Here is a 27840-nt window from a genome sequence, read left to right on the forward strand (position 1 = left end):
ACTAATAAAAGTATGCATTGGCCAAGGTGTTTTACACCTTAAAAATTTATTCCTTCAATAAAGCAAAATGAAAAATTATACTTCAACTTTGTTTCTATCATGTACCTAATTATTTCCTTTTCAAATTCTCTGGCTTTTCTTCATGTGTAAGGTTTCTGTGGCAAGTCACAATTTTAGTTTTTATTCCTAAGCTTTTCTCAAATATATTGTATTATAAATGTTCCACAGTTTTCATTATATTAGTATCTATATGCATTAGTGTTTGACACACACACACACACAGCTTTAAATGTCTTTATAATAACATCTCTGTCACTTCTAGATAGGTTTGGGTTGATTGATTTTTGAGGGGGTGGTCTCGTGTTGCATTTTTCTTTTTTGCATGCACATTAATTTCTAATTGGATGCCAGACTTTTTACCTTGTCGGATATTTTTATATTCCTGTAAATAGCTTTGAGCTTTGTCCTTGGACACAGTTAAGTTAGTTGAAAATAATTTGAGGCATTTGGTCTTTCTTTTAAAATGTATTTAGTTTGTACTGGATCAGCGCTCAGACTAGGTTTAGTAATTTCCTACCACTGAGGCAAGACCTTTCTGTGTACCTTACCCACTGGGAAACATTGAAGGCTTTCAATCTGGTTCTTTTCCAGAGCCAGGCACTTTGACCTGGAATTGTTTGGGGTGGTTCCTTCCCTTGGCCTCTGGAATTTCCTCTCAAGGATGCAGTGATCAGTGTTCAGCTGAATAGTTGAGTGGGTAGCTCTTGCAGGACTCTTGTGAGCTCTGGCTGCCTCAGTTTCCCTGGATTCTTGCTTAGTCTCTTCATGTCAGGGAGTTGTCTGGAGACACTCAAGCCAGTGAGTGGGGACAGTCATAGGCTCAACTCGGTTTTTCCCATCTCTTTATGTTGTTTGTCCTTAGTTGTCTGATGTACAGTGGCTTGAAACTTGTTTATATGTTTTGCCTGTTTTTTGGTTGTTTCAGCAGGAAGGTAAATCTGGTTTCTGTTACTATATCTTGCCTGGAAGCAGAAGTCCCTCATACATATGCATTTAGGCAAATAAGTACATTTTCAGGCCCACCAAATAAAACCAGACCAGTAGCTTTTTTGTAGGTCTCCCCATAAAAAAGATAAATAAAAATACTAATTTTGGTGGGAAAATATTTTTGTTGTTCTTTAACATAGCAATTGAAATCTGGATAACAATTTTTCTTGCCACAGTAGCAATATTAATACACATTTTATTCTTGCCATACAGATAACCCTGAGGTTCCCGTTTTCTTGATTCATTGACTGCTTAGTTTCCCATTTAGTTTGCAGGGTGTACCCTAGTCAAAAAGAAATATTTCGTCGTTCTGTTTATTAAATATCTACAAACAACTCAATTCCTATTTATATTAAAAACCGTGAATTGAAATAGACTATGCTTATATTTTATTTGTAAATAACTGTTATTTATTAATGGCATTTGTGTTTCCTTGGGTGCTGTTCAAATTCTCAAAAGTTTTCAGTCAGATTGCATACTGCCACCCTCTTTTATTGTTCCACATTGATTTTTGTATGGACTTGATTTTTATTACAGCAATCACTAAAAAACTTGCTTTGTAAAGATATGACATCATAAAGAATGTAATGTGATCTTATGTTGAAACAGTCAGATATCCTGAGCTGGTGGTTCACATAGTGTTGGGCAGATGGTACCCCGTAAGATACTGTGCTGACTCAGAGTTCACTCTTTGAAAGACATAGATGGCCCAGCATAGGATTGTGTCTGATAGTTTTTCTGTATTTCTTTACAATGTGTGGATGCATTTTCATCCTAAAGATATATTAACTAAAAACAAAGCAGAAGCATTTACTCTTAAAATATATTTTTACTTTTATTGGCCAAGTTCAAACATGTTAATTGTTGCAGAAAGCTGTTTTATTATGCCTGCTTTCTTTTATAGGAATCTAACAATTAGGTAAATAGTGACTTTTAAAATAAAGGTCCAACAACAGCAGATAATTATTGTCTGTGATACCTTGCTGTGAGCCAGGTGCATTTATATATAATATTTAATATTACTTACATTTTTATTTTATTTACAAACACAATTTTACTGTTCTCTAAAATGTAAAACAAAAACAATTTTGAAGTTATGGCCAACTCTACTTCTTAACCTCCCTGTAGCTTGACAAGGTTTTCAACATGGGGATATTCCTTATTAGAAGACATTAAGGAAATGACATAATAGTCTCTATGAAACTAGTATTTATGGCTTGATATAATTAAAAAGTAGCCTTATAGTTAAAATATGATCTGATGAGAATATAGTTAAAATTGTTTTCATAATTACTCAACACATGAAATACTTAAAACAAGTGACAGTCATCTTATACATCTATATGCAAAATACCTTTTCTAATGTTCAGTACAACCAATGTTATTAAAAGCAGTTGTAATGAAGTAGAAAGATTACTGAATTAAAGAATGAAATCCTTCTGTTTACTCATAAGTAAAATGTAGAAATAATGACATGTTTCTCAAAGTGTTTTTCTTGGTAATGTAAGGACAGTATCATATATATGTTTCTTACTGTATAGGCCCACTCTAGGGACTGATCTTTAGCATCTGGTTCCGTGCTTGGTAGACAGTAGGTGCTCAGCAAATACTTGTTGAATTAACTGTTACTTGACCCAGTAGTCTCAAACATTGAATCAAGCGTTGAAGACCCAGAAAAATAATTCAAAGATTTGTAATGCCATCATAGCAAAATAATGCAAACATAGCTGAAATTATTGAAAACAGGTTAGTATTATGAAAGATGTACTCTCTCTTTAAAGAGAAAAATGTGTAATCGTGTACTCTGTAAATTTTTTAGGAGGAGCAAAATAGAGGCAAGCCCAACTGGGAGCATCTCAATGAAGATTTACATGTACTAATCACTGTGGAAGATGCTCAGAACAGAGCAGAAATCAAATTGAAGAGAGCAGTTGAAGAAGTGAAGAAATTATTGGTACCAGCAGTAAGTAATAATTTCTAGACCTTAGTTTTGGGCCTTGTCTTTTTTTGTCAGTTTATTTTAAATTATTGCAATGTGTATAAAGAATAGGTTAGCACTTGTTAGAATTTCATTTAAGCATAAAATTTTTAAAAAATTATTAATTTTAAATGTAGTTTAATAGACATAGACATTGCTCAACTACTTGGAAAACCTGTTTATTTTTGAGAAGGATGTGTTATGGAGGGAAGAGCAAATTCAATGATCTGCGAATTTGCTCTTCAGTAATAGAAGCTAGTCTGCTTTCTTATTTACTACCATAAAATATACCAGAACTATTTAAAAAAAGGTTAAAATGTATCGAGCATTACACATGAAAACGCTTACATAACGTACATGGTGCCTTTTACACAGTCAAGAGAAGTGTTAACACATGTCAGGATTCAGTATTAAGTCTTAACTATAATACATAGTGCACTGCTGCAGTCATTTCATAGCTGCCTCCTGTTACTACTGTGGTGAGCTCAAGTGTTGTGAGTATTCACTTAAAATGCTTTGTGACTCTCATCATCCCAAGTGAGCATTTCGTGTCTTTGGTCAATTGCATTATTGCAGTAAAAGGTGATCTCTCACAGTTCTCGAGTATTTTTTGTCATGTTTAGTACAATATTGTAAACCTTAAGTAGTACCAGGGAACCCATGGGAATTCCACTAGTGATGCTGGATGTGCTTCCAAGAAGCAAAGATAAGTCATGACATTACAAGAAAAAGTTGAATTGCTTCACATGTAGATTGAGGTTCTCTGGTTGTGGTTGCCACCATTTCCAGATAAATGAATTATTGGCGGGGGGCGTGGGAGAAGTAGAGGAAGTTGGTGAAGACACCTCTAGCTGTGCCACCAGTTAGGAAAACCTTGCACTTTTTGTGAAATACCTTTTTATCACCTGTTGCAGTTGCAGCTTTTATGTGGGTGCAGGATTGCTATGAGAAAGGCATAGCTATTGATTCTAATATGATTTGAGTAAAAGCAAAGTCATCAGATGACAACTTAAAGCAAGAGGAAAGTAAAGGATCTAAAGCTGGAGAAGTTAATGCCAACAAAGGATGATTTGATAGTTTAAGAAAAAGATTTGGCTTAAAAAAAAGTCAAGAGAAACAGCTTCTGCTAACCAAGAGGCAGATGAATTCTCAGATGCCATTAAGAAAATTATTGAGGAGAAAGTTTATCTGGGTGAACAGGTCTTTAATGCAGATCAAGCCACCTTATTCTGGGGAAGAAATGCCATAAAGGACATTTTTAAGTAAGGAAAAGAAGTGAGCAGCATTTAAGGCAGCAGTAGGCTAACTACTGTTTTGTGTAAATGTTAAGTCAGGTTTATGATTAGGACTGCCCGTATGTATAAAATTGCTAACCCTGGGTCTTGAAAAGATAAACACCAGCTTCCACTCTTTCAGTTGTACAGCAAGATGGCCTGGACAATTAGAACCCTTTTCCTAGTTTAATTCAATCGGTGCTTTGTCCCTGAAGTCAGGAAGTGCTATATCAGTAAGGGGCTGCCTTTTAAAGTTTTTTTTTTTTTTTTTTTTTTTTTTTTTGACAATTCTCCTGGCCACTCAGAACCTCATGAATTCAACACTGAGGGTGTCAAAGTGGTATACTTGCCACTAAACATAACGCTAATTCAGCTTCCAGTTCAGGGGGTCATAGGGACCATTGAGGCTCATCACACATCGTACTCTATAGAAAGGATTGCTAGGGAAGAGAACCCAAATAGAACATCATGAAAGTCTGGAAGGATTACAGCACTGAAGATGCCATTATTATTATAGAAAAAGACATCAAGCTCAAAACAATAAATTCCTAGAAAAATGTGTCCAGTGTTGCGCATGACTCACTGGATTTGATGCAGAGCCAATCAAGGAAGTCCTGAAAGAGATGCGGATATGGCAAAAAGGTGGTGGGTGAAGTGTTTTAAGATGTATATCTTGGAGAAGTCTCATAGTTAATAGATGCCACTCCAGAGGAATTAACAGAAGAGGATTTGGTGGAGATAAGTCCTCCCCAACCAGTGCCAGACAATGAGGAGAACATAGAGGAAACCGTACCAGAAAACAGATGGACATTAGGTAGTCTGGCAGAATGGTTTCAGTTATACAGGACTGCTTTGGATTCTTTTATGGCACGGATAATATGGGCGTTGAAAATAAAGCACACAGTGGAAAAAGGATTGGTATTGCATAGAAATGTTTTTAGATATTTAAAAAAGATAGACGTTATCTATTTCTGTAACCTTAGGTCATTTTCTTTTTAAATTTAATTTTTTTATTTTGTAGACAGAGGGTCTCCCTCTGTTGCCCAGGCTGGTCTCAAACTCCTGAGCTCAAATGATCCTCCTGCCTTTGCCTCCCAAAGTGCTTGAATTACAGGTGTGAGCAACTGCACCCTGCTTCAATAACATTTTCTTTTTTGTAGCATACTTTATTGCAAGAATACAGTATATAATACACAAAATATATGTTGATCAACTGTGAGTAAGACTTCCATACAACAGTAGGCTATTAGTAGTTACATGTTGGAAGAGTTGAAAGTTACAAAAGGTTTTTTGACTGCACACAGTCTGTGTTCCTAACAATCTAACCCTCCCTTGTTGTTTGAGGATCAACTGGATGTTGTTGTTAGTATCCTTTAGATTTTCTATTTAGCCAGTCACCTGTAATCTCCTGTCTTGCTTACCATTTTTATTTCTAGTATTTAGCATGGTGCCCAGCACATAGCAATAACATAATAAATTGAAAAGTTAATAATTGAATCTTGTCATAAGGTCAAACTAGTTCCTTCATCTTCACCATAGAAATGCATAAAATAACTGCATTTTCCTAAAGCATCAGGTGATTTGGGTTTTTACTTAAATAGATGTGGGAGATGGAATACGTCATACTTTCGAGAATCCACGTCCTGGTTTTTGAATCTCAGCTTTGTGACTTTAACTGTCTTCAATTTCTCATCTATAAGATTGGAACATGGCCAGGCATGGTGGCTCATGCCTTTAATCCCAACACTTTGGGAGGCTGTGATGGGAGGTTCGCTTGAGGTCAGGAGTTTGAGACCAGCCTGGGCAAAATAACAAGACCCCTTTATACAAAATAAATTGAAAAATTATCTGGGCTTGGTGGCCCATGCCTGTGGTCTCAGCTACTTGGCTAACATGGAAGGATCACTTGAGCCCAAGAAGTTGAGCTATGATAGCACCACTGCACTCCAGCCTTGTTGACAGAATAAGACCCTGTCCCTTGGGGTGGGGGGCAGATTGGAGCATTATTAAACCCCTACAGTTATTGTGAAGATTAAATGAGGTGATACGTGGAGAATACTTAGACTAATATCTAGCACATACTTGCTCTATAAAAACATTGGTTGTTTCTGTATTGTCTGAGTAATACTGTTTTGCAACTGTATTCTTTACAAATGCTGATGATAAAATGAATGCATTAATTCAAGTTGGAGAAAATGTACAGAAATAGTAGTTCCTTGCCAACTCATTGTTACTGTTTTTACAGAAGTTGCTTTGACTTCTATAAAAATCCAGTATAAGGCTCATAAGTTTATCATTGCCTAAATATTTTCAAAGGCAAGTATTTTCTTTCTCTCAAAATTTACCTTTAATAGTGACGTTCATAATTTTGTGTTGTTGACAGTTTGAGTAGCAGATGTTCACTTACCTTGTGGGTTAACAGAAATTATAGGTCTTTCGGTTTGGAATTCTCAGTTACACTTTTCTTTCTCCTTCAATATTTCTGTTAGATGTTCTAACTTGCTAACTGTGGTCCCCCAAAAAACGCCAAGTTCATCCCCATTGCCTTTACCTACTTCAAGCCATGCCTATATCAGAAACCCACAACTGGTAGGTATTCCTTCTTCTGGGGCCTCTCAAACCCATCTTTGGTTTGCAGTCTATTTTAACCTTTCCCTGCTTTAAAGAGTTTTTAGTGGTTCCCTCTTGCTCTGAAAAAAGAATACAAAATTCAGCATAGCCTACAAGTTTCTTCATAATTTGCTCTAGCTTACCTTTGAGGTTTCATTTTTTACTTTTTGTTCTCCCTAAAGCACACACTCATATGTATACATCTTCCTCACCCTAATACAGATTGAGTTGTTATGTATATATTTGAATTTCTTAAATCTTTAGTCTTCTCACCTCTGGGCCTTTGTAGTTCATTCAGCAGATGTTAACTGCACGCCTGCTGTAGGCTAGACACTATGACAACTGTGGAGGATACAGCAGTGATAAATAAAAGCTGACCAACAAAGTGCCTGCCGTCAATGAGGAAAACAAATAGAAACAATATTCTGTTGTTGTAACAAAGTGCTGTGAAAAAAAATAAAGCAGAATAAGGGGATAAAGAACTGGGATTAGGAAACTACCTTTTTTTTTTTTTGAGACAGAGTCCCTCTGTCGCCCAGGCTAGAGTGCAATGCCACAATCTTGGCTCACTGCAACCTCCGCCTCCCGGGTTCAAGTGATTCTCCTACTTCAGCCTCCTGAGTAGCTGGGATTACAGGCTTGTGTCACCAGGCCTGGCTAATTTTTGTATTTTTAGTAGAGATGGGGTTTCACCATGTTGGTCAGGCTGGTCTCGAACTTCTGACCTTGTGATCATCCCTCCTTGGCCTCCCAAAGTGCTGGGGATTACAGGCGTCAGCCAGTGCACCCTGTGGGAACTACTGTTTTATGTGGACTGGTTAGAGAAGGTGACCTCTTTTTTAGAAACAAACCTAAACGAAGAGAAAAGTGCGTTGGCCCTGAGGCATGCTTAGAGAAAAATCCAGGGGTCCATTGAGGAGCCTAATGAGAGGCTAAGAGCGGAGGGAGGTGAAGTCAGTGGGGAGGGGAAGCAGTGGCAAATCCAAGGCTTGTAGGCATGGTAAGACGATTGGGTTTTAGTATGAGATGAGAAGCTACTTATTGGAGGGATTTGAGAAAAGGAGGGACGAGGTGTAATTTGTATTTGAAAGGAGTATTCCAGCTGCTTGCCTGAGAATAGAATCGACTTTGAGGGCAGTGAGGAAAGCAGAGATTCCAATAAGGAAGTCTTTGTAGTTGGAGTTAGAGATGAAAGTGACTTGGAGTAGTGTTGAAGGTGCTGAGAAGTAGTCAGATCATGGATTTTTTTTGAAGGTAAAACTGGTAGGAATTTTGACAGCTTAGGTGTGATATGTTATGACTTCAAGCAACTGGAGTTGTCATTTATTTACACTGTTACAGGAGCAAGTTTGGGAAGAAAGTAAAAAAATTGGATTTAGAAGTATAAAAGTTGACAGCAAATGTTGAATGGGCATTTGGTTATAACAGTCAGGAATTAAGTTAAAAAGTGGACCCTGGAATATATAGAATTAGGAATTGTCATAATAGCAAAAGGTTTTTGGGCCATGAAACTGGATGTATCATCAAGAAATTGGATATAACTGTAGAAGAAAAAGTGAGGACTAAGCCTGGGGTGCTTCACCATGTAACAGAAAGAGGAGTAGGATCCAGCAAGGAAGAGCAAGGGGAGGAGCCCCTGGTGGTAGGAGGAGTAGCAGGAGGAAAGCTGGGAGCCAGTCCTGAAAGTCCCACTTAGACCTTATAGGTTAAAATAGGAAATAATCAGCCATTGGATTTGGCAAGTAGTGGTCATAGGTCACCTTGCCAGACAATTTTGTTTTTTTTGGAATAGTGGGGTTAAAAGTGTCACTGGCATGGGTTCAAGAAAGAATGGCACAAGAGGAAAAATAACTGGGATTTTTTTCTCCCTAAGATTTTATTGTTTGTGTAAATAGTCCTTCCAGTACGACGGCCTCTCAGTTCTTTTATGTTACTTCACCTCCAGTGATTGTGTCTTCCACTCCACCTCAGTCACCCAGCCTCATGGTAGTTCCTTAAACCTTTTTATTACCACTAAAGGCACTTTCCTAAATAGGCAGCGGCAGAATGTCCAGTAGTGAACATTTCTTTTCGGTGGAGGAAATGCTGCATAAATTGGGCAGAGGTAATTAACTTGTGCATATATACTTGAAAGATAAGTCTCTTGAAGTAGAATTACTAGGTTAAAGAGTTAGTGCATTTTACATTTTAATATTCGTATTAAAATTTCTAAGTTACCATCTAGAAAATTTGTTCCGGATTACTCTCCTGCCAGTATAGTACGACAATGCCTGTTTCTCAACACACTCTCAAACCCTGGGTATTATCAAACTGAAATCTGTGCTTCTTCTAATAGGCCTCTTTTTTTTTTTTTAAGCCCTTTAATTACAAAAATGTGAATAAAATCTCTTGGTTCTTATTACTATTTGTTATTTTAGGTCAGTTTTTATATTCAGGAGCTTTGTGATACTTATATAGCATAAGATACTTTTGTGACATAGGAACTTTATTTTTATCTTTCATGTTCACAGCTTGAACTGGTTTTATATTCTTTTAATGGGAAATAATCCATTTACATTGTCATATAAATAATGAATAAGTTGTTTTTTGGAAAGATAACGTTTTGTGTATTTTAATTATTTTGTGCCCATTTTGTTAGGTGTTGAATGGCAGAAAAACCTCTAGTCCTCGCTTGAGCATTCTAGTGGAGTAGAGAATAGAAAGGGGCAGATTTTTGGCTTAATATAAACTTTCATAAGGAAATGTAGTAAATGTAGTTTTCCATCTGCTAAAAAGACTGATAAATATGATTAAAGATAGTACCTCTTTGTGATGCAGTTCTAATTTTTAAAATAATTTTGAAGATTTTAATGTTTCATCTGTTTGCTTAACTTTACATGTAACTAAATGTTTAGTAAATCAGTTCATATCTTTTCTTATATTTGGGTTTCAGAGCAATCTGGTATACCTCCTTGTTTTTTACCAACAAGCATGCAAACTCAGAGAAGCTTTAGCATTACAAGGGCAGTTGATACTTGTTTCTTTTCCAAGAACAGTTTAGTAATGTAATTATACTGCAAAAGTAATAAGGGTTTTGAGATAATCATATACCACTTACTAGTAGAGTCAAATATTTTACCTGGAGAACTTGTTTACTCTGAAAATAACACCAGTTTAATTTTAGATATTTCTTTGGTTTTGATAATCAGTTTACTTTAACGCTTTTTGTTTCCTGGTCACAAAATAAAACATGCAATAACTAGGCAAGAGTTATTTCTCTGGTTATATGTAGGTTTCTATCTAAGTCTTAATTGGTTGCCTTCAAATGTCTACTTTTTTTTCTTCTTGATCCAATCTGGTTCTAGAGTTTTACCAATTTTACCAACCTTTTTCTTAGTATCAGCTTTTGGTTTTGTTGATTTTTCTCTATTCTGTTTTATCGACGTCTGCTTTTATATCTTTCTTACTACACTTAATTTTATTTGGGGGGATCTTAAGGGTAGAAGATCAGTGATTTTGAGACCTGTCTTTTGTACCTCTGAGACTTTTAAGGATATAAATTCCTCTCTGAGTAATGCTTTAGCTGTATCCCACAAATATTATTATGTTGTATTTTCATTATCATTCAGTACAAAAGTTTTTTCTTTGTAATTTTTTCTTTGACCCGTTTTATTTCAAAACATTTCCAAATATTTGAGACTTTTCTATTTATCATATGGTTACAGATTTCTAATTTGTTATGCTCAGAATATATTTGCTAAGATGGTAGTCTTTTTAAATTAAATAATAACTTTTTGATAGCCCAGCATATGGTCTGTTCTGATGAATGTTTTACATGCTCTTAAAAGAATATGGATTCTGCAGTAGTTGGGTATATATTCTATGTCATTTATAGATGAAGATGGTTGAAAATATTCAGATCTTCTCCTATGTCTACTTTTGTTTTTTTCCTTTTCTCTAGTTTGTGAGTTACTGAAAAAAAAGGTGTGTAAAAATCTCCATTCACCTATTTTAAAGATGTACACACCAGTGTGTTTTTCTTGATGGGACTGAAAGGGCGAAAAAATTTGGTTTACATATGTACATGGATTCATATTTATGTATGTATTTGTCTATAGCTTACACAACCTGTACGAACATGGTTTGCATCATTAAAGAGTTTCACTCTTTATTTTATATGGTAGTAACTTTCTCCTTGTTTTAGTTTTGAGGTCTTTATTTTTTTCTCCCAAAATGCCAGTTATTTCTTGCAGCATATTTTCTATAAAAATAGCACTAAGCAGTATGGCTTACTTGCCTTAGAGAGACTTTGTAAAGGTAGCAATTATTATTTTAATTATGTGGACATGCAAGGCACATGTTCCTCTTTCTCTTTTTGTATTTTATGTGTTTAACCATGTATGGGCTGGTTACCTGCAACTCCGTGTCATTGCAAGTTCAATTTGTGGTCCCAAGAGGCACCATACCAAAAGGGAGTAATTCTGTTCCCTGTCTACAAAATGTACCATTTGCCAGTCACGATCTTGTCAATATAGGCTTTTATTTACAAAGAACAGTAGGCCAAAAAATTATGAAATTATTTATTAACATTACCAAAAAATAGCATTATCTATAAATCTGTCTCTCTGCACACAGGCACACATTATGGGAATGCTTCTCAGGTGTCAGATACCATCCTTCCTCCTTCCATTAATCCTCATTCATTTAGTTGGAAAGTAATAAATGATATTCTTTCTTAGTCAAGACTTTATATGGACACATATTCTATGATCTTTTGTAATCTCAGAAGAAACTTTAAAAACACAAAAACGATGAAATTGGAGGAGAATTATGCTGGATTATGTGATATTAAGATTGAGAAAGAGATGAGGAATCCTGTATCTTGTTTTCACTATAATTTTCCTTCAGTTTTAATAGGAAGTGGGGAAGTAAAAGATTTCCATTGGGGAGATAGAATACTAAGCCGAAAGGGCTGGACTAAGGAGTAGTATACCCATATTACAGAAATTAAGTGATTTTTCAGGCAGCTGAAGTTCATTGATGATGTCTCATAATTTAAAACAGACTTTGGCACACAAAATGCACACAGACCTAGACATTTTATAAAGTGTTGAAATATCAGGTCCTTTTACTTTATGGTAAGTAAAATTGTGTGTTTATTTTCTCTGTATGATGACTTTATAGGAATTTGAGAACTTGAATACAGATCAGTTTTTAACATATATACATAGGAGTCAGTACTATAAAAGTATATGATTGATCTAATAGATTATGACAGTCTCTACCTATGGGCTTTGAAATTTAAAGTTGTTAGGAATATTATGACATTTGAAAATATTCATCAGAACAAAAGTAATTTTCATTTATTTTCAAAAAATACTACAGATGTTAATGTTATAGAAATTTAGGATAATTCAGGCAGGTGAATGGCTTGAACCCGGGAGGCGGAGGTCTCAGTGAGCTGAGATTGCACCACTGCACTCCGGCATCGCAAAAAAAAAAAAAAAAAAGGTTTGCATTTCATGTTCCCCAAAGGTTCTTTTCTGTCTAATGCCATATGCATTTGACTCATAATTAACTGAGTATTAATTATAACCTGAAAATGTTGAGTTAATGAATGAAATGGTAAGAGACATAGTGACCATACAGATAAAGTAATTTTATCTTTTTTTTAGTTCTTTAACCAAATTGTTAATGAACTGATGGTACTGCATTTATTTAGTTCTTGACCAAATATTGATCATTGAAATGTATGGTATTATTGGCCTCCTTTTCTTTTTATTGGGAGAGAAGGAAAGGTATTAAAAGACATCTAGAGATAATGTACTGGTTCCTTGATAGAGCTGTAATGGGAAAGAGTATCTCTCATATAAAGAAAGGTGTTGCTACTGATTTCTACCTTGCACAGCCATTTTAATCTGAATGGGAAGTCTGTCTGGGGACACAGAGTGCAGTAATTAGCAGTCTCTTCAGAGTGTCAGAGCAGAATTACCATTGTAATGGTTTAGCTGCAGGATAAAAGGATTGGATTTGGGACTGCCTGTCTGCCAAACTAAATGAGTTGCCATGGGAATTTTCATATGTGAGAGGCGTTTACTTAAAGCAATTTGGCGGGTTTGAATCAAATCATAAATTATAGGTTTGAAAGAAGCCAGTCCTTGCTTTCTCTCATATAGGCAAAACTGTATAGAAGGCTGATAGCTTCGTAAATTCTTAATGAGAATGAGTTGATCCATGTTCGCATGCAGGCAGTCAGCTTATTCACGCTTGTTTTTTCACTAAATATGGTATAATAAGCAAATTTGAGGAAAGACATTTTGTTTCAAGTCTCTAGAGGAAAAAAGTGACAACTCTAGACATAAATTTTCCGTCTTAATTTAAATATATCTTCAGATAATGCTATTATAGTGATTTTTTTGTTTGCCTAAACAAGCATTAACAGGACACTTACTTTAATTTTACTCAGTGCATGTAATAAATATATATTTTTATATTTGCGTCACAGTTTTTCTCACAAAGTAAGAACATTTAAAGTCCTTTTAGAAAATAAATAAAATACTTAGGTTTACAAACTAGATTATTCAGGTTGCATGTAAATACAACTTGCATATCCATGGGTTCCTTACTCATGGATTCAGCCAATGAGGATAGAAAATACTCAGCAAGGGGGAAAATTGAGCAAAACTTAAATTTGCATCCTTCAATCACTACATTGAATCCACATGAATGAAGTGATATGTGAGCATTGCATTAGGTATTATAAGTAATCTAGAGATGATTTAAAGTATACTGGAGGATGTGCGTAGGTTATATGCAAATACTGTGCCATTTTATATCAGGGACTTGAGCATTAATGGATTTTGGTATTTGTGGATTTTGGTGTTCTGGAACCAGTTCCCCGCAGATAATGTGGGACAGCTGTACTTTCAGAGAGAGCTTCAGCTCTTCCCTGCCTCTCAAAAGAATTAGGTTTTGGTGTAACTACTTTTTAGGGAGAAAATGTTCCTGCAAATGTCTGATGTGATGAACATCACTTATGCTTCGTGACCTCACTCATCCTCAAGATATCAGTAATAGTCGTTCTTACATTGGTGGTTTGTATCTGCCCCTCAGAAAAACACCTGAAGTGCAATTTAAGCAAAAAATTTTGAGACTATAAAATACTTTTAACAAAATAAACAAGATCTTTTTGGATGTCTTAACATTGTCAAGCCACCAGGGTACAGTTTCATAAAGCAAATAATAATTTGGTTGTTGCTAACCCTGGTGGCCTGAAAATGTAGATGTGTCTTTCAAAAATGATTCACCAGGGAAATGAGGATATTTTGCAGGGAGAGAACAGTTGTTCAATTCAGGTGAGAAAGAGTAAAATTTTTTTTTAAGTACAATAAAGTTTTTGTTTATATATTAATCTTTACTGCTCAGTGTGTAATCAATTACACATTAGTATAATCTGATTAAAATCCTATAGCTCTAAGATTACTGTTGAACCATTAATAAAACTTGACTTATTGACAGATAATATCCTAAAATCTCATTTAAGTGTAGAATACAAACCATGTAGTCCCTACCAGAGATCTCTGTAATTTATGCAGAGCTTCTTGGAATCAAAGCCATAACCTTTACGTGCTGTGTGTAGGTACTCTGATGGATGTGTGCTGTTTGGGAAAAATGATGGTAGAGAAAAGCACTTGCAGAAATTTAAATGTGCTGATTTTCTTTCTTGCAAAAAGGGACAGTTCTGAGTAAAATTCAGTTCCATATCAGGATCATAATTTTTATATTTCATCTCCGTGTTTAAGGTTTATTCTGCATTAGGCCAACAGGTGTATTGTCCCAATTAGAGTTTTCACAAATAATTAAAAGTACCATATATTTGGGTGGCAGTCCATACAGACAGATTAACAATTCTTAGTTTGCCAAGGTATAGGTTTTAAGAGTTCCCTCAACATCATACCATGTTTATCTAAATTACTGAGCAGCTATACAAAGCTGTGTATACTGTCTGTCTAGCTATAATGTTGCCTGGCAGTGACTCTGGCTTCGTAAAAACAACCGAGGGCTTTTCCCTAAACTTGTGGGTTTAGTTTGGTGAGATTCCTTGATGATTTAAAAAAAAAAAAAAAGTCTTGTTTCTGGTAACTGTGAACAAGCTTTCCCAAATAGAGACTCTGTATAAATAACATCCTCCTCTTGATTCTTGAAAGGATTCATTGAGGAATCCCTTCTCTCAACACAAAGTTCTTTTCAGTTAGACGGAAAATTTACACAGCTTGTGATTCTAAATTTTAGGTGTTGCAAATATTTTAAAAGGGACCTTGAACATAGAATAATAGGGCCTAGGAAATATTTATTAAGTTAAATATTTATTCCCTGGGAAATATTTTTGCAGTTTATATAGGGAGTCCTTTTACTTTAACTTCGTATTTCATGCAACCCTCAGAATTTGCATGTTGTTTATAACATTTTATAATTGCTTGTACCTGTTAATTTTATATTAATGTAAAGTATTATTTAATCTGAATATATATTTTATATAATTACATTAAATATTAATATTTATATTCCATGAACTTCTCATTAGTTGGGATAATGCATTTTAGTTTGGGTTTTTAAAAAAATTTCTTTATTAAATATATGATATTCTACACAGATACTGTAAAATTAATTTCAATACATATAAATTTTTAATTAATTATAGTTTATTTAATAGAAAAAGAGGCAAGTGATTTCTCATTGTATTTTCTTTAGTTCAATTATTTTCATACATCCCTTTAATTTGTTTTCATGCCCTTCTGATGGTGGGTAAGTAGCATCATGTTCCTTATATATAGGCAAAGTATTTGTAATCATTCACTTTATATTAGTGTGCATTGAAGTTGAATTGGCAAAAATGTTAAGAAAATCACATGTCCCTTACTGTATTTACTTTGCTTATGTTTTAACTCATATTTAATTTTTCTTTACCACATTTTAAATGTTTTACTGTTTTGATATTTATAAGTAAAATTAAGGTGGTAACATTGTGACATTTTAATAATATATTAAATAATTCAAAAATCACATGTTCCTTACTATATTTAATTTGCTTATGTTTTAACTCATATTTAATTTTTTTTTACCACATTTCAAATGTTTTAATGTTTTGATATTTGTAAGCAAAATTAAGATAGTAACTTGTGACATTTTAATAGTATTCAGATCATTCAAATAAACATTTTAGTGTTAAGATTATTTCAGGTAAGCTTTTGGTAGCTGATTCTAGCTTGATTTTCATCTATATTTTTATTAACTGAATTTTGAAAGTTTTGGAAGTGACTGTTAGATTATCCTGCTTATTCATCACAAGACTCCTTTATGGGAATTAACTCTGAAACCATATCGCTGAATTATATAAGTAGATGTGTTTTGTTTTTTGATTCTCTTAACCTTTAAAACTTGTGTGGAGAAAAACTTAATCTTTAACATATAAATAAAATATAATAGTATATATCAAAGTATTTTTAGTTAGGCCTTCAAATGATACAGCATCAGCTTATTTTATTAACCTTTTTTGTAGAATATAATATTTCTGAGCAAGTTAGCTAATTTAGGAATTAGCTTACTTTGTGACAGTAATTTATTTTGTGAATTTTGTGTAGGAGAAGATTTCAATTTAAATAAAAATACTTTGATTTTTAAATTTAACATTTGTAGGATTATAACATACCTGGGAATATGTCTTTTAATTTAAGCATTGAATGATAGACAAAAGAAGTTCATCTCACAAACTTCTATTGAAAAACTGCTATTTACAAGGTTGGAAATCAAGATTTCAAGTATATACAGAAACTTAGATTTCGTAATGTAAATGAGAATATGACAGAATTTTACTTGATGTTTGCTCTTCAGAAGTGTCATGCTCTCAGTAGAATTAAAGTATCTCATTTCTAATTTGTTCCTCCTGGACAGTCTCATCTGAACCCATGCCTCCAGTTCCCACTGCAGTAGTGATTATTCTTCAGTGTGCTTCTAATCTGGAATTCCAAATCAACCAGCCGTTTAACACCTCCATCTGGATGTCACATAGGCATCTCATACATGATATTTTGAAAACTAAAATCACATTCTTCCTTGCCCTCCCTGTATAGCAATTCTAACCTTGTTTTCTCTGTAGAATGATACTTCTTGCCTAGGACTCATCCATCTTTCTTTCACCTCTTTCTCTCCTGCCCTGACTTCTTCCCATCTATATCATCACCAAATTCTGTCTGATTCTACCTCCGAATCATACATATCTTTTCTCTTGTCACAGATGGAATAGGTCTGTTACCTGGGGTACTCCCTCCTCTCCATTTTCTACCAGAACTGTCTTTTTAATATGCAGAAATGTCATCACACTCCATGTTTTAGGTTTTCTTTGGCTTTCTAACACTCCATGGTAAAAATGCATGGTATTCATAGCTTATCTTCATCTAACGTGTGCCTACCTTTCCAGCTTTGTCTCATGTCATTGCTCTTTAACACTTGCATGCACACGTATTAAATAACTCACAGTTCTTAGAACACTGTTTGTTTATGTAGTGTATTTTGGCAATATCCAGAAAGACCTCCATGATAATATATTCTGTACTGATATTATAGTAGAATGCATTGTCTATGTTAGTAGTACAGAATTATTAGAATTGAATTTTTGTTTTGTTTATCACCTTGCTCCTGACTGGGCGTTTCAGCGACATGCATGAAGTCTGTTTCATCTTAGTATCTCTCCCTCACTGCCTTGCACATACATAGAAAGTGACCAGTAAGCATTTGTTGAATTAATGATTGAATGTCAACTAGCCCTTTAATAAAGCACTCATTCCTTGCTTTTCATAATAATAATGGAACCTAAAAACACATTCATGTAAAATCTTCCTCAAGTCACTTACCCTTTGTGCTTCATTTTTTTTAACATCTCATTAGATTGTTCTCTTCTAAATTAATTAATCTACATATGTGTGATGGTCACACACATACATAAGCATACCGAAAATATAGAGTTTTACACTTTAAACAGGTAAATATAGTGGTATTTAAATTATGGAAATAAAGGTTTTTTTTTTTTTTTTTTAAAGATGGTGAGAGAGCCTGGAGCGGTGGCTCACACCTGTAATCCCAGCACTTTGGGAAGCTGAGGCAGGCAGATCACAAGGTCAGGCGTTCGAGACTAGCCTGACCTACATAGTGAAACCCTGTCTCTACTAAAAATATAAAAATTAGCCAGGTGTGGTGCCATGAGCTTGTAATCCCAGCTACTCGGAAAGCTGAGCCAGGAGAATCGCTTGAACCTGGAAAGCAGAGGTCGCAGTGAGCTGAGATTATGCCACTGCAGTTCAGCCTAGGCAACAGAGTGAGACTGTCTCAAGAAAAGAAAAGATTGTAAGAGAACACAGCTAATTTGGTAGGGAACTGAAAGAAGGCATGTGTGGCACCCAGTGAGTAGACTTTGCATGCTTAAGGATCTTGATCTTATCTGAGGAGCACTGAGCAGTACTGAAGAGTTGTTAGAAGAAGTGAGCCAGATTTATTTTAATTTTGTCAAGATCACTCTGGCTTCGAGGTGAGAGAACATCTGAACAGGCCACAGTGGATGTGTGAAAGAAGTCCTGGAGAGTGAGAGTTGAGTTAGAACTGGGTGAAACTTGTATAACTGGATGGATAGTGGTGTACTTAACTGAAATTAGAGACTATGGTTGCTGACTGGGTAATTTATTCCACATGGCTGGGGAGGCCTCAGGAAACTACAACCACAGCGAAAGGCACCTCTTCACAGGATGGCAGGAAAGAGAGTTCAGTGCAGTTCGAAGTGGGAGGCCCCTTATACAACCATCAGATCTCATGAGGACTCCTCACTATCAGAACAGCCTGGGGGGACCACCCCCCACCCGCTGTGATTCAGTTATATCCTCCTGAGCCCACCCTTGACATGTGGGAATTATTACAATTCAAGATGACATTTGAGTGGGGACACAGAGCCAAACCATATCAGACTGATTTTGAGGCATTGTGTCAGAACATCGTGTAATGGCTGAGTGTTGGAGCCAGAAAGTGCAAAGGAAATGTAGGAGCAAAACCACGAGAGTGAAGTGGAGCCAGGCGGAGGGAGTGATGTTAGATAGCAAGACATGATAGGCAGTGTCAGAAGTGTCTTTCTAAGGTGAAGAAAGACAAACACTCTGCATCACCAGTGTGGTGTGGTTTTGTAAAGATTGCTCCTGACTGTGATGAGAAGTGTTGTGAAGGAGTGGTGTTGGATAGGGGTGAATCTAAATTTGGAGTTAACTAAAGAAGCATCTGGAGATGCACTGTCATTGGGATGTGAGGAGCTTGAAGAGAGATCAGCAGTCTGTGTTTTGTTTGTTTGTTTGTTTTTAAGGGTGGGAAAGCTTGATTACGTTTCATTGTCAATTGAAAGGATAGACTGGACATGGTATAGTTCATGAGAAGTCATAATTGCTCATGAGAAATCTGAGAAGGCAGGCACATAAGGAGAGGGTCCCCTACACCTTAGCAGGAGGAGACAACCCAGAAGAGTTTAGAAGATTTGACCAGAGAAAGTGTGGGAGGAGAAGTCAGAGAGGTTGAGGGCGGGTGGACTTGAGGTTGTTAATGACAAAATTTCAGCACAGCCAGTGTTTCATTTTCCTCCTAAGTCCTGAAGGGGATATGCGGGAAGTGGACAGGAAAGGGTAGGAAAAGACTTGGAGAAATGTCTGGGATAAAGTGCGCTGCACTTAAACTGTATGCCAGTGCTGTGAATAACTTAAGACTCAGTAAAAGAGCAGTAGCTAATAAAATTACTTCCTGAAAACACTACACTGGGTGTGTTGTCTCATGCCTGTAATCCCATCACTTTGGGAGGCTTAGGCGGGTGGATCTCTTGAGGCCAGGAGTTTGAGACCAGCCTGGGCAACATAGTGAATTCCCATCTCTGCTAAAAATATAAAAAGTTAGTTGGGCATGGTGGCGCCTGCCTGTAATTCCAGCTACTGAGGAGACTGAGGCGCAAGAGTCATTTGACCCCAGGAGGCAGAGGTTGCAGTGAGCCATGATAATGGCACTACACTCCAGCCTGGGTGACACAGTGAGAATCTGTCTCAAAAAAAAAAATTAAAACCCCCTCCTCAAAAAATAAAGACAAAAAACATACTGCATGGTGTTCTTTACTTGTCTGTGGTTTTTAAATGAACAAATATTAATATGCAATAGTAGTAATGTTTCACTTTGTTATTCTCCCTCTTAAAGAAAAAATTACCTTATTTTATAACCGAACACATTACTGTTTTAACAGGTGTTTTAAGTATCTGTTTAATTTGTTAAACAAATATTTTTTAACATTATATATACCAGGAATTCAATTGTATACGTTTCACAGTCAAACTATGAAATCTGTTCTTTAATAAGTGAAGAGGTATGCTCCTAATACCATGCAGTCAAATCCATTAAAAGTTCTTTCATGAGAAATTAGGAGAGTTTCAAACTCACAGTGTCTTAGTTTGATTTCTGTCCTTATAACAATACCTGAAACTGGGTAATTAATAAAGAAATGAATTTATTTCTTAGTTATAGAGGCTGGGGAGTCCAAGGTCAAAAGGCAGCATCTGGTGAGAACCTTCTTGTGATAGGGACTCTGCAGTGTCCTCAGGCAGCACAGACACCACATGGTGAGGAGGTACGTGAGCTAATGTGTTCGCCCAGGTCTGTCTTACTCCTCTTATGAAGCTACCAGTCCTCCTCCTGTAATAATCCATTAATTCATTAAGGGACTGATCTATTCATGAGGGCTCTTCCCTCATGATCCAGTTACCTGCCACATTGAGGATTAAGTTTCAACATGCGTTTTGGAGGGGACATTAAAATAATAGCACACAGTAACAAAGCTACTTTTTCCTATAGGGATTTCAGTAATCAAAGATTTCAGGGAAAGCTATATAGCAATTATTATGAAACCAAGTTATAACAGGGCAAATCCAGAGTCAAATTACTTCTAACTCTGGTACCAGACCAGTTGCCTTTTTTTCACCACTAACAAACTGTTTCTTAAATATTTGTACAAAATATCTAAAGCACCAGCCACCCCAACAAAGAGTTGCTTATGTTGGAGGACTGGGGTATGGATCAAATTTTAACCAGTAATGGCCAGCCAGTGTGAATGTTGTCATCTAATTCATTGATTCCTGATTCCATTTCTTCTCAAGAAAACTCATCTCTTAGAAAAATATCAGTGCTTGCATATCTGTATGTGTAAGGATATAGGAAAACACAAAATCAGTTTCTCCTGCTATACTCTCACAACACCGAGTACTTCTGTCATCAAAATTTGTAGGGATCTCTCCCCACTGACAGCAGCCAGTCGATTCTGACTCCTCAGCAGACACCAGGTGTGGGTGTCCTCTAATTCAGTCCTGTTCTGACACTATTTACCTGGAGAAGATAGCATTAGGTCCCACAGATTGAGGGCTCCAGTTCCACAAGACTTCTCCCACTTCAGGTACCAGTCACAAGTCGTAGGTTGAAGCCTATCCTTTTTTCTTACCTTACTTTATTCTAGCTTAGCCTACTCTGAGGTCCAAGATTTTAGTAATTTGTGTTGAAGATTTCATTATAGACATCTGATGAAACAACTTATTTTGCTTTGAAACAACAAAGTAAAATAAGACAGGCAGCAACCAAAACGAATTACCTCCTCTGGTGTTATACCACCATGACTACATCTGAAAATAGTTTGGGTATAAGTGAAACTAGCCGTCGTGATTTAAAGTCACTTTAAATACCAGGTAGTTTTCTACCTCTATTCTTCTTTGAGGTTGTCAAGATTGTGCTCGGTAGCTTGGAAATCTCATGAATATCTCCTGGTGAAAAGCATTTGCTTTGAAAAGTCAGAAGCACTTTGAAAAGTACTTCATTACTGTGATGAATACATTATACAGCATTACCTTGAAAGTCTTGCAAGAGCAATTGGAGTGAATTAACAGTTTCATCACAGATCTTCATGAGGAAGTTTCATACTCACAGTAACTCCCTGAAATTGTATGCAATATTTTTTGCTTAAACAGTTGACTCTTGAACATAGTAGGGGTTAGGGGAACCACCCACATTTGCAGTTGAAAATCCATGCATAATTTTGACTTTCCAAAAATGTAGCTGGCTATTGACTAGAAGCATTACTGATAATAGTCAATGAACACATATTTTCTATGTTACTTATATTATATACTGTATTCTTACAACAAGCTACAGAAAAGAAAATGTTATTAAGAAAATCATAAGGAAGAGAAAATATATTTACTATTCAGGTAGTAGATTATCATAAAATTCTTTATCTTCATCTTCATACTGAGTAAGCAGAGTAGGAGGAGGGGTTGGTCTTGCTGTTTCAGGGCTGGCAGAGGCAGAAAAACGTCCATATAAAAATGGACCTGCACAGTTCAAGCCCATATTATTGAAGGTTTCAGCTGCATATTCGTGTTTTCTAGAGAAGTAATCTGTAGTTATCATAAGATCCTTAAAGCTGTTTGTGATTGTTTCCCCATGCCTTTTCATGTGGTCTTCCACTGCACCCTGTGCAAACTCCCATCATAGTACCAGTTACACTTCATTGAACTTACTTTGCCTTTCTATCTGAAAGCTCATTCTGAGTATATATGAGTTTAATATATTTTCACTCTCAGAACTTTTTGTCAAGCAATCATCAGGACATCTTACAGGTTCACCCAGCCTCTAAGCCCCCTCCCCACCACTACCACCACAGTGGGTATACTTTTCTTAGTTTTTGCTTGTCTCATCTCTCAAAACTAAGAGATTTTTAGATAGTCATCATTTTCAGGTTCCTTTTTTTTTTCTTTTGAGACGGAGTTTCGCTCTTGTTGCCTAGGCTGGAGTGCAATGGCGAGATCTCGGCTCACTGCAACCTCTGCCTCCTGGGTTCAAGTGATTCTCCTGCCTCAGCCTCCCAAGTAGCTAGGATTATAGGCATGCACCACCATGCCTGGCTACTTTTGTATTTTTAGTAGAGATGGGGTTTCACCATGTTGGTCAGGCAAGTCTTGAACTCCTGACCTCAAGTGATCCACCCACTTCAGCCTCCCAAAGTGCTGGGATTACCGGAGTCAGCCACCATGCCTGGTGCAGGTTCCTATTTATCTTTTCTTATAGAACAAGGATCTCTTAAACTCCCAATTGGTATTTATATGTCCCACCTTCTAGCCCAACCATGTAATCTAATAATATCCATCTAAAATAACAATCAACTTTGGAGGTCTCTTTTTAAATCTATAAACTGATGTGGCTCTAATGCTAGTATGCAGCCTGAGTTGTGAAACATATAAATCTTTCAGAAGTTTATCATGCCTCTTAAGCTTACTATTAATAGAATCACAAATTGTTTCACCCTGTATTTAGCATTGGAAGAAATAAGTACTTAATAAATTATTGAGACTTGGCTTTTGTTTTTCTGAGATTATTACTGCTTTTAAATGAATCTGTTTTTACCTTGTTGAAGAGAGGCAGAACATACTGTCTTAAGGTAAAAATCTCTTTTAGTTTTATACAGTTTTAATGGAGGCAGGGCATCGTGTTTCGGGTGTTTTAACCTTTTCTGGTTAAAGTGCCTCACTTTCTGTCTACCTTGCTTTAGCTGTGGAAAGTTGTTGTTTGGTTGAACAGAAGTTGAGAACTGAAAAAGGCTACAGGCTGTAATACAGATTTAGGAACTGCAAGAAGCACCTTTTACCTCAGGGCTGGAATATAAGGATAAGAAACTGTAATGATGGAACCAAGACTCTGTTCCCTGACTTTGTGCCACTTGGCTAATGCAGGAACCTCAGGAACTCAGAGGAGAGGACCCTGGCTGGCTGCTTCTGGTGTGCATGGAGGGAAGGGGCTGCATAGTGAGGCTGTATCTAGAGGTGCTGGGAAAGAAGCATGGAGCCAGGAGACAGCTGCCTCTGGCAAGTGTGTAGCTGAAAGGAGCACACACAGGAAGGAGAACATCTCTCTTCCCTCATCCAGCTCTTCAGGGTCGGCCTCTTTAACCACCCACAGCATGCCTCGGTTATGAGAACCTCACAGAAAACCAGCTGGCAAAGTAGTAGCAGTTGTAGAGCCCTGCATTAAGCATTGGAAAGCATATGGCAGGTCAGTTTGGAGCTTAGTAACTGCCACATCATCTTGGAGAAAAATTTAGAAAATAATGTGAAAGCATATTTTTCTACCAGCTCTATAGGATAAGTTGGAATAAATTGACCGACCAGATTAATATTCAGCTATCTACTTGACATCTCCAGTTAGGTGTTTAAGATAAATATTTCAGATGTAACCTTTCAAAAGAGAACTTCTGATTCCATATTCCTCAACTTTTATCATCTCATTACCCAGAGCCACCATCTGCTTTATTGCTTAATTCAAGAACCTAAACAACATGGTTTAATTTCTCCTTTTCCCTTACCCTGTATATCCAACTGATCATCAGGCCCTGGCAGATTATCGTAACTCTACTCATCCCTTGATTGGTTTGATCTCTACCCCAGTACAGTTCATCCTCTTCTGTTGCCTGGACTGTATTAAAGCTCATGACCCATCTCAGTAAACATGCTGAAGCCCCCAGCAGTTCATCCACAAACTAGCAGAGTGAAGCTTTAAAGACAAATTTTTTTTTTTTTTTTTTTGTCACTTCCCTCTTGAAAACCGCTTTATTTAAATTAAGTTAATCAAGTTATTTGGCACCTTCTGTTTGCCAATGCCGTCAGACCAGATCAAGGTGGTAATTGGCATCAAAATTCTTTATAAAATGTGGTCACTCTTCATTGTTTCTCTGCTATTTGTTATACTGTAAGTAAATTAGTCATCTATTTTTTTGTTTGGAAAACCTTTTCTATCCATTATTTCAAATTTCTAGAAAAGTAATTCATTTTTAAGACTATGTTGAGCACATTCATTTTTGCAAGGCTTTGGTGGCTACAAAGAGCGTGGGTTTATTGGTTATTGGTGAATTTATGGAATCAATTCATGAGAAGTTTAAAAACATCAAAAAGAGAAACTGAGATAGTACATGGCTATATATGATTGATCACCCCAAAAATAAGCACCATTAATTTATGAAAGTAAGACCCATATGTGCTTAGAGAGAGTGCTTAGAAAAGCCTGCACTCTGGAAGAAGACAATGACTTGTATTATTGAGAAACACATAAGATGCTTCTAATAGGAGCCTTGGAGAGGAAAGTACCAGGTTCACTCTGGGGGGATTGCGGACAGATGACTTTGACTAAAGCAAAACATGTACAAGCAGGGTTGCTCATATAAATTATTCAATGTTCTGAATGCCGGAGAGTTTGGGCCTTTGTGATAGGCGGTGGTTCAAATTATTTTTTTAGTTGACGCAGTTTTAATGATTTGGAAATATACGTTTGTTTCCGTACGAATACAAGGGCAATATTCATCTGCCCTGTGACTCAGTGACTCTACTCATAAGTATTTATCCAAGATAAATGAAAACTTATTCACAAACAAGCCTTGTATGAGAATTTTCAGAGTGGCTGTGTTCACCTATCAAAAAAGTGGAAACAATCAAATGTCTGTAGCAGAAGAGGTAAATAACACACTGCTCAGCCATTAAATGAACTACATGCAGCAATATGGATGAGTATGACAGCTGTTATGAGGGAAAGAAATTGAAGACAAAAGATTATGCCTTCATTATTTGAACATCTGGTTGAGACAGGTTGAATCAGATGGATGTAGGGCTTCAAGTACGAGGAGACTTTCTGGATTTGCGGAAATGTCCTGTGTCTTCAGTGAAGCACTATTTAGCCATGAAAAATAATAAGAGCCTGTCATTTGCAACAGCATGGATGAAACTGGAGGTCATTATGTTAAGTGAAATAAGCCAGGCACTGAAAGAGAATCTTCACATGTTCTTACTTTTTTGTGGGAGCTAAAAAAATTAAGACAGTTGAACTCATGGAGATAGAGTGTAGAGTGATGGTTACCAGAGGCTGGGAAGAGTAGTTGGAAGGGTGGTTGGAATGATTGATGGGTACAATAATATAGTTAGGATGAATAAGATACAGTGTTTGATAGCACAACAGGGTGACTGCAGTCAACAATAATTTATCGTACATTTAAAAATAAGTGTAATTGGATTGTTTATAATACAAAGATATGGTAAATGCTTTAGGTGATGGATACCCCACTTACCCTGATGTGATTAACATGCATTGTATGCCTGTATCAAAATATCACATGTACCTTATAAATACATACACCTATTGTGTGCCCACAAAAACTTTTTTAAAAATCCTGATTGGTTATTGCCCTTAAGATCTTGGGAGTCCACTGCATGTGAATTTTGCTTCCATTTTTAAAAATGATTCTCCAATATAGGGCAAGTACTTAGGAAATCAGAAGTTACAAGATTCCAGATAATCACTGGAATTCAGTATTACAAAATATGATTTTAATGACTCATGTTACAAATGTGAAAGTCAGTGTTCTGTCTCTGTAGGAGCACTCATTCCTGATTAAGGTTCTACAGGGTACTTTGTGAACTATCTGGAGTTGGCATGTAAAACTTCAGGATGCCCTGTTTGATCAGTTGTTATTTTTGAGAAAAAAGAGGTCAGATAAACTGGTCTGAAGACTGGCTCATAGAAGTTCTAGAGCCTCTGGACTATAGAAGAAACTTAGTTTTCTTATATTTGAAAAAGAGGTGACATACATTTTCAACAGTGTTTTAGGCAGGTACATGCTGCCAAAGCTCATTGTCAAAACCAGGACAGTAAGGTTGAAATAACCAGTTCGATGTGAAAGTAATTCTATAATGAACCCTGTTGTCTCTTAAGACACATAGGATCATCTTCTGTGAATAGAGTGGTCAGGACTTGAGGGTGAAGCCCATCCTGGACTGAGACCACCTAGGATCAAATTCTAGCTCTGGCTTACTAAATCCTGTGCTTCTCTGGGAGCTATTAGTGTGCCCTGCGATAATGTGGCTGTGCTCTGGTGTAATATACCATCACCTCCAGCAACACCATATGGCAGACTACACCAGTATCTCCTCATGAAGCCTATGCTGCTCTTATTTTTATTCTCTTAGGGGGATTTCTCCTCTGTTTTCATTATCCTGCACCCTGCAAATTACACAAATGTGCACACAGTGGTGTGCGCACACATTTCTTCCATAGTTTTTCTCTGTGGCTTTCTCCCATGTTTGGCACTCTATTGCCAGATAATGAATAGTTATTTTGTTATCCAAAAGGACTAGTTCAGTGCAAACATGTTTTTAAGCACCTGTTCCTTCTGCAGGAAACACTTCTTTCATCTTTATTTCCTCCTTGATGGAATTAAATTTGTCCACTTACTTACTTATATTTTCAAACTTGTATCACTTCTTTCTCACTATGGTAGATGACTGGAAGTAAACCTACTGCCCTTCTTTTTCTTTCTTTTTTTTTTTTTTAATTTAGAGTATAATTTATAATACTTTGGTATTTCATTTTTATATATCAAATTCGAAACAACTTGCAATAAGTTTTAACTTTCAGATGACTAGTTTTAGCAAATAAGTTTAAGAAGTTTTATTATAATGGATTTAATTCTTCTCTTCCAAGGGTAGCTTATTTTTGTTTTTAACAAATGATTTCTATGTCTTTCAAAGATCATACTTATTTTTTTGTTCATCTTTATACACATTGATAGGATTCAAATTCCGTAGGCATGCAAGTATCTAGTATCTGTAATCTGCTGCAAAGTAGGTTTTTAAAAATTTGGCAGTAGCATATAAAACATTGTCTTTTATGTTTCACATATTTTTCTTTAATTCTTGTGATTTACTAAAAGCTCACTTAGCAGTTCTGTTATTATAGTACACCATTCACTGTTGTGATGCCAAAAATGGAATTTTGTGTACAGCTTTGATAGAAAGGAGCACTGAG

General features: G+C 36.2%; 1 protein-coding gene across 11 annotated transcripts in view; it reads left to right on the forward strand.

Moving 5' to 3' along the window:
* Positions 1–27840, forward strand: part of QKI (QKI, KH domain containing RNA binding) — a 160233-nt gene that overhangs the window by 118515 nt on the left and 13878 nt on the right. For all 11 annotated transcript variants that reach the window (XR_013534672.1, XM_035297118.3, XM_035297119.3 and 8 more), the window contains one exon: positions 2867–3010. Coding sequence is in view for 10 of the 11 variants with exons in the window: in XM_035297118.3 (XP_035153009.1) it covers positions 2867–3010 (144 nt within the window). In the remaining variant the exon portion in view is untranslated. The remainder of the gene's footprint in view (positions 1–2866; positions 3011–27840) is intronic.

Source organism: Callithrix jacchus, chromosome 4, assembly GCF_049354715.1.
Source record: "Callithrix jacchus isolate 240 chromosome 4, calJac240_pri, whole genome shotgun sequence".
NCBI lineage: Eukaryota > Metazoa > Chordata > Mammalia > Primates > Cebidae > Callithrix > Callithrix jacchus.